Source organism: Rhipicephalus sanguineus, chromosome 1 (assembly GCF_013339695.2).
Source record: "Rhipicephalus sanguineus isolate Rsan-2018 chromosome 1, BIME_Rsan_1.4, whole genome shotgun sequence".
NCBI lineage: Eukaryota > Metazoa > Arthropoda > Arachnida > Ixodida > Ixodidae > Rhipicephalus > Rhipicephalus sanguineus.
Window position 1 is genome coordinate 214,834,422 of NC_051176.1, and position 12,001 is coordinate 214,846,422.

Genomic DNA, 12,001 nt, shown 5'->3' on the forward strand with positions numbered 1-12,001 from the left:
TTTTGAAACCACAAGGCAAACTGACCTGTTCAGACTCCTTTTTACATAACCAGGTGGCGGGAGGCACAGCTCACTGACGTTGCGTACGCAGAGTTGCTAATTATTGGTTCCTCGGGCACGCATTTCAAAGGACAATCAAAGCGGTGGGCAGTCTTTCGAAAGCAGTTGGGGGTGAACCCGAAGTGTGGGCGGCATTTCCACCGTCACCCACCGTAGGAAGAACCCTGATAAAATAAATCTTGAATATGAACAGTGTGATATGTGGCTGCTTTCTCGTAGGTGCTCCATAACTTTGAAGCACAGCAAAACAGGCAAGAAAAAAAAAAGACTACGAAAGATGCAGTTAGAGTCACTGTATATGCTACCTTTAGGTAGCAGAGTTGCGCATAGGTCCGGTTAGCAACCACAGCTATGCGGTGAAGTCGCACTCCGTTTTTGCCGGCGACATGCCTACCGTGTCGCCGATTAATCTGTCATTCGTGTCGAAGACCGACGATAAACATTGCCTGTCGATGGCTAGTGTTAAGTCAGCTCGCTGAAGCGGCGGCGTCGAGAAATAAAAAAAATTGGCCCAAGAGTCAGCTTCTCCGCAATGCATGGTTGCTAGCGGCGTTGGAAGACAGATGCGCAACTCTGCTACCTAAAGGTAGCATATACAGTAACTCTAGATGCAGTGAGCTGGAAACAGTTGGATATGATGCTTTCATATGAGATGTGAAATTTTATATGCAAGTGAGGCACTTCTGTAACTAATCTTGGCAATATATTTTCTCTGATTAGGTAATCAATGCTAACAGAAAAATTCACCATTTTGTACAAGTTAGTTGCTAGCAAAACACCATTGGTACCACCATCACATCTCTTTGCCCCTTTCCTTAATTAGCTCAACGTGTAGGTCAGTCGGTGGTGATACTGTCTGCAAAGTATGAAATGTCTACATGGCACAAAAACAGTCAAAGTTTAATGTAGAAGATTGTGCACCCTTCCTCTTGTATGAGTTTCATTTTGAGAGAGAGTGAAAGGTCACGTGCACACGTGCTACTTGACAGGCACTCCTTGCAACTTCAGCAGTCAGTTTGCAATTGTGCATGTAAGTGCTTCTAAACCTGTTGTGGATTGTTAGTGACCACAGCATGTGACTTCATTTCTTCATCCATTGCAGAGTGCACAATGCCATTACTGCACATGCCATTGCACACTCTGCAATAAGAAGCAAAATAGAAAGAGTGGAAAAAAAAAGGAGGCATGGCAGGCAATGTCAACATGATGTGCTCCTCCAGCTTTTGAGAGAATACGAGGTAGCTAAGCTGCTTGCATATGCTAGCTGCAGCAAAGAGGGAGAGTGCTGGCACTGGCAGTGAAACTTACCTCCTGGAGGCATGGTAACAGGACAGTTCAAGTTATTCCAACATGTTTAATAATGAACTGATTTGAAAAATTCTTTCGGTGAAATGCTCCCCAGGCGGCATCTTACAACCTACAGTGATTTCCCAAAATTAGTAATAGGGCCTGATGATGGGCCCTTTGAAAAACCCGTGGCACATGAAATTAATCCACAGTCTTTTACTGCACTGTCAACCAGCTAATCAAGCAAATCTGGTGACACCAGTTAATAATATGTGAAAGCATTCAGATAGACAAACATTTACCATTTTCGAATTACTCAAATACAGTTTACTTTCATTTTAGCTGCTGAAAGAAACATAAAAAATGAAATATGCCTTTCTAGAACCTGCACTGATTTTATACACAATGACATTTTAGAAGTACATGCTGCTGTGTAGCCAACCAGAAAGTGAAGGTCACTTCCTGATTGGTCACATGCATGGGCAGCTGAAGCAACCAATAGACAGACTGTAATTGCCAAATAATCTTGTTAACCTGCTATATTCAGCCATAATTAAGCATTGAAAGAGATTATATGCCAAGTAATTGTTTTGACTTGAAACGGAAGCATTTGATTCACATTTAATTCCTAATATTTGCAAATCTCTAATGCATTGTGCATACTAATGCTTCACTTGTGTATTATTTTTCTCACTTCTTCAACTCCTGATTACTAAGCGTTTCAATGAAAAAGGCCATGCCGGTAATACCATAATATGTGGCTGATGTAGTTCCGTGAATTTATGTGCATATGTGTGTATATGCTATGCTGAAAAAAAAAAGTAATGGCATGTAGCGTTTATAACTTACTTTGCTGGTGTGGATGCACCTTTGTGTTCATTATCCTTTCTGCTGTACAAGTTTCTCCTTCAGATGAGTAAAAATAGGTCACCTTGATCATTTCTGTCCATCCTTTTCCTTTAGTGTGTATTATAACGATTTATTTTGTCTGTCCTACCCATCACTTGCTTATATATATTTTGGTGCTTCCCTTGGTTTCTCTGTAGTGTGCTGTTGGCACAGCTCCCAGTGCAACTAGCCGCCATCTGTTTTTAGCCCTCGTCCCATCTTCTGCGTAGTGACCTTCTTTTGAGCTATGTTGTTGTTGAGTGCTGCCACATGATTCTCTGTGCCTCTGGCAACAGCAGTTCAGTTGGAACCCAGGACCCGTTTGCACAACGTTAGCCGAGGTCAAGTACGCCACTGGCGTGAAAATACGCCAGATCTTCCTTTGAGGCTCCTGTTCTGCACTTTTGTTGTAGGAGATGGACATTTCAGCATGATGGTGCTCCTTGCAAGTGCACATAAGTTCATTTAGTGCATAGAATGCTCTATTTTTCAAAGTAAGCAGCTGTGCAACTATGTGATTGTGAGTGGAAGATTGTGTGGTGATCATCCAAGGAACAGTGAGTGGTGCAATGACTCTTGAGTGCATATTGTTAAGGGCAGTGTCCTTGTGACCTTCAATCTGGATACTGAAGACGGATACATGTAAAAAGGTCAGAAGAATATTGTAGAGCACTGCTGACACTACCAGGCCTGCACCAAATTGTGGCATTATTTAAAATCCTCAGGTGCTGAAGAAATTTAGGGAGTGCTACTTCTAGTTGTGATCAAAGTTCAGCTTCCAACAAGTTATTGGACTATATATAAATCAAGATCTCTCCTTTACAAACCCCTGAAAAAAAAGTTGCTTGAAGCATGTTTTGGTTACGGCAGCACATTTTACCACTGGTTGAAAGCTTTCAGGACAGGGAGAGGAGCCCTGGGGCTGAGTCATTTCGATCAGCACTTTCAGATGGTGCCGAGTCATTCTACTCTGCTCTGTCTGACCATCGAAGCAGCATCTATTATGATGCAGAGTCATCAGACCTTAATTCTTCGGATTCTGACTCCAGATATGCTGATGTAGATGAGGAGCCCCACCCAGAGCAGATGCCAGCTGTGGCGACTGAATTTGAGGAATCTATCACCAAAGAGAGCACACTTGATGAGGCTTATGAAAGCTTTAGCTATGGAAAGTTATTTGAAGATGTGTATGGGACTGTTGTGCATAGACCACCACTACTAAAACGTCAGCAAAAGCATCAGGACAACGAAAATGAAAAGCAGCCACTACGAAAGTGGCGCCCACTTCCTCGTATTCCTGTAATATCTGATTTACCGCAACTGAATTTAGTAACCTCTGCCAGCAGTGAACTGCCCGCTCATCGAGAATCATTGCCTACAGAGTTAAATTGTTACATGAAGCAAGAACAGGATGGACAAGAAATAGACAGTGAACTTGGAGATGAAATTCTAGAAGGAGAGAACATCACATCTTCAATTTTTTACCTTGAGCAAGCAGCTGAAGAATTTGCAGAGTTTATTGTAGATGAAGCAAAGCTCAAAGCATGCAGATTTTTAACTGAAAACTCCATGTTAGAAAACGAAAAAATGGCAGAACTTGACTTGGATAACTTATCAAATGATGGTGCTCATAAACCATGTCCACTGGGTCATTCTATGATTGCTACTGATGGCATGACTTTACATCCAGTGAGATCGGAGGACCGGGATATTCTTGATGCTTTCAACAGACAGTTTGAACCATGCTTTGATTCAGAAGAAGAACCTGACAGCCAAGTGTTTGAAAATGCCTCGGAGGAAGAGGTTGATTGTATGGGATACACAGATTTTGATGAAAAGGGACTTTTAAATAGGAATGCACTTCTTGGCACATTTAAAAGGTTTCCGCATCGAGCATTAGACAACCTGCATCATGAACACTCATTTTCAGATTGCTCACAAACTGGTGGAAGTTCAAGACATCACCCTGTGTCATGCCTTCCTGTAACTAGCTCAGCCAGTGAGCTCACTGATAAATACTGGAGACGTCACAGTTCAGATATTGCTGATACTGCTACAATACAGTACAAGAGGCTTGACTCAGTGAACAAAAATTTTCTGAGCAGTGATCCAGACATCAGTAAATATCCACATTTAAACCTTTCAAATGGTTATGCAGATACCACCATGACCTCTGTACCAGATACAGCTGCAAACGTTTCCTGCTTTGCTGAACCTGTAGCGAAAGAACCTGATCCTTTGGAAGATGCAAATGCACATATGCAGGCTCAATTCCCCCCTGTGACATATTCCAAGAGATTACTTGCCAAAGGTCTGTCAAAGTCATGTTCAGTTAATTCACCATGTGAACTTTTACATGAAAACAAAAGTAGTGTGTTTTCTTCAGCACAAGAGAATGACAGTGCCCTTTTGAATGAGCTGCCAAAGCCACCACCTCGCTCCCCACGCCACAGTAGTGTAACACCACCTTCCCTATTGGAAGAGCAGCCAAAACCACCACCTCGCTCCCCACGCCATAGTAGTGTAACACCACCTTGTATGTTGGAAGTACAGCCAAAACCAACACCTCGTTCTCCATGCCACAGTAGTGTAACACCACCTTCTCGATTGGAAGAACAGCCAAAGCCACCACCTCGTTCTCCACATCACAGTAGCGTAACACCACCTTCTCTGTTGGAAGAACAGCCAAAACCACCACCTCGCTCTCCTCGCCACAGTAATGTAGGACAACCTTCACAGTTTCAGCAGATTTCACCTGAAGGTTCTAATTTGCTTCAAGGCACCCCCATGAAAGGGAATACGCAGGTAAAAAATCAAGCTCATTCTTACAGTAGCCTATGCCTTGAAAGTAATCTGAAAGCACCTACACGGCGCAGAAGGGCCCCGCTGGGACATGAGGCATCTAAAGGTATTCTACCAGGTGACAGTACTCCGCGAAAAATGGACAGTTGGACTTTCACTGAGCAGGCTGGAAAGGAAGAACTAGCTGTCCAAAATGAGCCCCAGACTTTTACAGAAGAATTTCAGCATGGAGAAATATGTTATGAAAGTGATGAGAACAGCAGTCTGTCATCTTGTGAAGACTCTGAGACTGATGGAGAGATTCCTTCCAGAGAAACACTACAACAGCCCTCATTTCAGGGTCTAGAGCACCAGGAGCATCCTCCTACAGGTGGAATTTTGAGGCTTCCCTTTTCTTTATCAGAATTGTCAGGACATCTTTTTGAAGATGACTCCCCTTTGGATGTTGTCTCCTTTCGTGTTGTTGAGAACTGCGATTTTCTTAATGATACTTGCTCTGGGAGTGAACCTTATATGATGAAACTTAGGCCTAATGATGACCTTTCAGCATTTCTAGTTGACCCAGGCACAAATGAGCATCCTGAGGTCCAAGGCAGTGACAGCGACAGTGTGTTTGAAGACACTACATTTGAATCATTTCATGATTGTAACTTGGACAGTGTTCACTCTGATTGTCTGCCTTTGAATGAAAATCATGCAAAATGTGATGAAGATGTCGAGGATTGGCAGTCATTGGGAAGCCAGTCAGATTTGACAAAACCAGTTTCTGATGCTCCAACACGCCCTCTAAGAAAACGATCTTGCCCTTCACTAAAGAATAAACAGCCCCCAGTGAGGAGTATGGATGTACAGTTACAAGAGAAAATAGAGGCAGAACTTACATGCAGTGACACAGCTTCATCAGAGGAGACAGCCAGCATGATGACAGCAAATGTTCCTTGTGTTTCACAAGGCACTGACACATCACACATACAGCACGTGGAAGAGAGTCGGAACAGTATGCACACGAGAGTAGCAACATTTGAAGAGCAAAGTGCTTTAGGAGCTGTTGCTCATGGTGGGACAGACACATTGGAGGCGAGTGGCAACAAGGGGAATGCTGCTGCTACTTTATCAGGCTGTGTTGCCTCCTCACCCCTGCCAACTTCCTGCTCTTATCAGGAAGTTTCCAGGGCAGGGGCTGAGTGTGATAAGCTGCCCCGCCTGGAAAAAACAACTGGAGACTGCTTCTTTGGTGGGAGGGCTTCAACGAATGCAGACGGTCTACACAGCAGTACATTTCAAGAGTGTGTGGATGAAGAACACCACAAAAAAATGGTAATGAAGGCAGCCACAGAAATCATAAATCAAGCACCCAGAGATCAGCTTGAAACTGTCTTCTGTGAGGAATTCGCTGGTAAGCCTAGTTGTTTTCACCCAGTGCATTGATTTCAGAACTTTGCTTGCGTTTGCATCATTTCCTCATTCATTATTTTTTTCTGTTCTTATAATTCACAAGTTCATGAATTGAATGTTGATATGTCAACGCACATTTTTTGTTAGCAGCACAAACATAACGTGACAGTGTTGGGAATATTATTGCACTTATGAGATAATGTGTGATACAACTTGTTTTCGTTACACCATGACTAGTTTTTCTTTCGAGGGATGTTGTTAACTTAGATGCATTCTTTTTTAGCTGAGCAATCACAGAAATTCAATCCCAGAATAAGTGATTTACTTCACTTATTTAAGGATTTTCATAGAACAATCCGCATTTTCCACAAAATGGAAAAAGAGAATGTTTTAGTGTGTACCTAAACACATAGCAGTGAAGTCACCATCAAACGTGGCCCATAGGGACTGAAAATTGACCAAAAAATCGAGTTTTTGCTCACCATTTCTTCATGTTCCCGACATCATTGCACACCTATTTACAACTTTTCATAGCTGAATACCATCAACTTCTATCACTATCCTACTTTAAAAAACCAAAAGCTGTGCATCCTGCCCATTAAATTCATGGCGAACAGCAAATATTTCCATGCCCTTTTTGTGATGGAGGAGCAATATCTTCTGTTCTACCTGGATTATCATTATGATTTCTTTTCTGCTTCTAAGAAAAGTAGATGCGATGTGTCGTAAGGTAAATTTTGTCATAATGCTTTCATGAGAGAATGTTCTAAATAGAGCTTTTGTTTCAAGTATCAATGAGGATATTTAAGTCTGGTTTAGCAGCCCGCAACCTCAGTAGGAAATGGCCTAAAGCAATGATTTATTCTTATGACACACTACACTCATTCTCAATGGATTGATTCTGTGCATTGTACATTGCTGTGCAGGTTGCAGCTAATTAGATAATTACGCCTTAACCAAAGAAGTAGCTGTTTGTGATACCTTGCAAACTACCTATCATAGAAAAAAAAAAACACTTGCATATTTGAAATCAGCACACAAGTATACATAAACTCGGCAAGGTCCATAACAATCAATCAAGAATTTTAAAAAAAGTTTTAAAGTACCACATCTCCCCTTGTAGAAATGACGCCCCCTTGACACTGGAGTGACTTATCACCGGTGACGACCTTTTCAGACTGCAGTGTTAACAAGGGTTGCGTTGGCTCTCATAGTCTCTTACCTCGATCACCAGTGAATTGAGTCAGAAACACTTTATGTTTTGGTCTTGGCAAGTTTTTCACGCGTTATGGTACACCTGTAAGTTAACAGTGCTATACCTGAGCTTGCATAGCTGCTGTACTTACGTTGTTGAAGTCTTGGCTTGTGGTGTAGCTAGAAATTCTCACATACAGTGATGTTCTCGGTGAATTAGTTAAATCCTGTAAAGAAAACAATTTTTAGCCCTGGAAAAAAGCCCTGGAACTTGGCAGTCAAAATTCAAAACCTTCATTATCATAAGCGTTGATTTCTGAAGCATCTTTGCATGCACGTTGTGAAAGATATCAGCTACATTTTGCTTAGCTAATGCTTTTGTTGTTTTATTTGTTTAGAAAAAAGTTGAACCACAATTTTATCATATAACTGTATCCACACAGACTGGTCAGTTAAAATTGCTTACCTTTCATGGTTGAACATACAAAGTAAGCAATTAAGCTAGTTGTGCATAAGTCATGTATCATCAGCTGTGGGTTTATATGTGGCAAAGTGTAGTGTCTTTTCAAAATGAATTGTAAAGTCAGGTTACATCTACAAAGATATCTTGCAACAGTGATACTTTTCTTTCACCTCTTTTTGTCAGCACATTTTTGTATAATAATTTCTGGGGTTTAACATCCCAAAACCACGATTTGATTATGAGAGGCACAGTGGAGGGCTCCAGAAATTTTGATCATCTGGTGTTCTTTAACGTGCTCCTAAATCTAAGTACACGGGCCTCAAGCATTTTCTCCTCCATCGAAAATGGGACCACCGCAGCTGAGATTCGATCTCGTGACCTGCAGGTCAGCACTCGAGCACCATAACCACTAGACCACTGTGGCGGGTGTCAGCATATCTTTATTGAATGAGCTAGGTGGGCAAGGTACTCACATTTCAGCTAAGGCATTTTGTGGCACTCTTGGCTTTATACATTTTGTCTAATTGTGCCTCTTATTAGTTTCCTTTGCTCGACATTATTGATTCTTTCATTTTTTAAATTTTGGTTGAGTTTTTAAAGGTGTAATAAAGACTAGCATTAATTAATTAAGATTGGTAGATTATGGTGTTGCAACTGTAAAGATCCATGTCTAACATGAACATACCGCTTTTGAGCACCTATTAGCAGGAAACTCATTGTAATATTTTACAATGAACTTATGTTATTATCATGGTGCAATGACACCCCTGTGTATCATGGTCTGAGTGTCTAAGTAAACTTTTCATATATACGCTGTAGCGAACAAAAATATATTGTATTGTGGTTTTCTTTAACAAAAATTATTACCTACATTTCTGTGAACTATGACGCACGCGAGGGAACAATGAAAATGAAAGATGGCATAAAAAAATGTGAGAAAGCCCATGCAAGGAAAGAAGACAGTGCGAAAAATGCAGATGTAACTGTTTGCTATCCACGGAATTGTTTGACATATGTACAATTTGGAAGGTAGCTGTTTACAAAAGTAGGGCCAGCTGAGGGAGTTAGTGTGAAACTAACATTATTAATAAATAGTGCCAAGGACGTAGACATAGTAAAAGGAAGCAACAGGACGGTCCCTGACTCTGATTTACAGTTTATTGAAAGAAACAAGGAATATAAATTTTTCATAAAACATTATCTGGCGAACAAAAAACATACACAGCATAATAAAACAAAGAAGACTGGACGTGTTCATACTGGATCACATGCAAAATCAAGATAAGGAGGCACAAGAATACAAAAGAAAATCCAGTTCACATGTTTGAGTTATTCATGGTTGGCTTATATACAATCATCTTGAAGTTGATAAATGTGAAAAGCTTCAATGATCTCATGGTTCAGCTGATTATGGCTGCCAGCAAAAATGTTGGTGTTACTGTAAAGATGCCTGCAACCGTACTCCTTTCAGTGGTTCGCTAAGTGAGAACAAGGTGAACTTGTCATGGCGTGCTTGTGTTATTTTAGCCTCACATTTATGCATCTGTCGCTCTGACTGACCTACACCTTCCCACAAGAAAAAGGCTGTTGGTAAAAAACACCTAGTTTGCAAGGCATGAAGGAATTTACATGCCCAACACCACACCCACTCATGCCTCCATGCTTCTCTATTAGCTTAGTTCTAACAAGAATTTTCATTCACAAAAATGCCTTGCGTATCTGGGCCTCTTTGTGACTGTCCATTTGCGTGCACCTTTGCAGCGCATCAACACATTTTCAGTTGTGTCATACCAACTGGGCCCATTCAAAGCACTTTTGAATGTGATGCCATGTTCCGTTGCATTTGCTCCCAATCCATAGCATGGTCTGCTTCACTTCTCTCCTGCCACTGTGTTGCAGGTCTCTGCATTCTGCACTCATAGGCAGGCCCTCTCCTCACTTAGGACTTCTTGTCACCATCTTTCTTTCTCCACTCCCCATATCTAAATGTTACCACTCCTTTTTGCATGTGAAGGGAGTGAATCAGGCGTAAAATTGTCTTTTCTTCTCTCTTTTTTTTTTCTGTTGGCCTTTACAGACTTTTATGAAGACAAACAGAAACATGGTGGGAGCTCTAGAGGACTGTCGCAGCGTGAGTAGCAGTATACTCTTTTCCGCTGTAGTTTTGCTGCTGTGTTCACAATTTAACACAGACATGAATTATTTGCTCACAGAGATAGGTCATGGAGCATTGATGCAATATGTCAGCTAGTTCTGCTAAATCACTCAAAGGTGCAATAATTGATTATTTTTTTGGTAGGTTGTCTCCTTAACTCACTCCTGAATTGTCTATGCTTTCTATTTGCTCTCCTTTTTTTTTTTTATTAAGCACATTGTATTACATTAACTAGCACCCTTAGCAGTCTTGTTTAGGTTTTCATTTGTAAGGACATTGTGTAAGTTTTGCAGCTTTAAGTCATCAAGATGTGACTGTGAAGTAATCATTTCGTTTAATCTTAATGTTTGTTTAAAATGTAATTCAATTAATGCCTCATTAACTGCAATGTACAGGCTGTTTCACACTTAGGGGAAAACTCGAAGCACATTGCAATGCACTCCGAGTTTTCCCCTAAGTGTGAAACAGCCTGTACATACTGCAGTGTGGTGTGCATTCAAGCTTTTATTAGGCATTCCTAATATTATTAGTGCTGCATGCAGATAGCTTCTGCTGCCAACTAAAAACAATGCATAAAACATAGAATCTGAGAACTGAAACCTGCTTGCCACCAATGCCTGTATCCTAGGCCTGAAAGGTCTGCTTTGCAGGTCTTTGCAGGCCAAAACAGGCTGCGTTCAATTTCAGGCTATTTAGACAAACATGTGCACAAAATAAGTTCCCCAATCGCTGATGAAACCATAAAACTTTCTTCAATCATGTGTTTGTTAAAACTATGCCTATTAAACATTAGATGTTAAACCTCTTATTGAACAATACTTGTGCTCTCATTTGCTAAGCACCTTGTGGGTATTTTTGGCTTGTTTTCAGTTTGCATAACTAGTTTTGCATGTATAAACTTACAAGTCACGTTGTTATAAGCAGGAATTTCTTTAGTTTTACCTTTTATTACAGTTGTATTACTGCAAATGCCCAGGTTAACTTAAAGAGACCGACAACCGCTCAGAACATCAATTGAGATACTCCACTAATAGAAGGATAGTCTATTGTATTGTCTAAAACAAACCCTGTTTTTCTCATTAAACACATATTTATATTTTTATTTCTTTACTCAGCGGCAAAAAAGTGAGTGTGCGCAAGTACCTATCACGTGACCTTTTACTGGTGTACGCTACTGTCTCTGTATTAGCGTTGAAATAGAGCACACTTTTTATTATAATCTTTTCTAACGTAAAACATGCAGATATGCATTCGTTTGCACTGAGCAGGACAGTGGGCACGCCTTCGTTTGACATATGACCCGATGCTTATGAGCGGCAGCATGAACGTTGTTAGCTGAGGGCCTAGCGGCACCTGCCGACGTGTTGGAAAAGTACGAAGAGCGCCTTGCAGTCTCTGAGATTACTTCCGGCGACGCGTTGCTTGAACTAATTGCGGAGGCCACGAGCACCTATTTCGCGAGGTAGTAGAGATGTCACGTGACGATGATCATTCGGAAAATTTATTCTAGCTGCTTTTTAGATTCAAAAATGGTCGAAAATGTCAATATGAAGGTGCTTAACCACAGTTTCACCCACTCCTGTGAGAGAAAAACCTTGAGCATAATGCGAGGAGGGCTATCTGCAACGCTATCGCTTCACAGTGTTGCTGGAGGATGTGTACGTACTGTTCAGGGGATTTTCAGATCGAAAAATACTGCTAATAAAATAACCACGCGCTCTTGGGATTAACCGCTGCAGCTACAAACACTACGAAGG

General features: G+C 41.1%; 1 protein-coding gene across 6 annotated transcripts in view; it reads left to right on the forward strand.

Annotated features, from left to right (window-relative positions):
* The window catches only part of LOC119407328 (ubiquitin carboxyl-terminal hydrolase CYLD), a 98,173-nt gene that overhangs the window by 45,107 nt on the left and 41,065 nt on the right, over positions 1 to 12,001 (forward strand). For 4 of the 6 annotated variants that reach the window (XM_049419315.1, XM_037642087.2, XM_037642091.2 and 1 more), the window contains one exon: positions 10,167 to 10,220. In XM_049419315.1, the coding sequence (XP_049275272.1) occupies positions 10,167 to 10,220 (54 nt within the window). Of the gene's footprint in view, positions 1 to 2,964; positions 6,434 to 10,166; positions 10,221 to 12,001 lie in introns of those variants that run through there. The other 2 variants (XM_037674247.2, XM_037642073.2) reach the window with 1 other exon arrangement.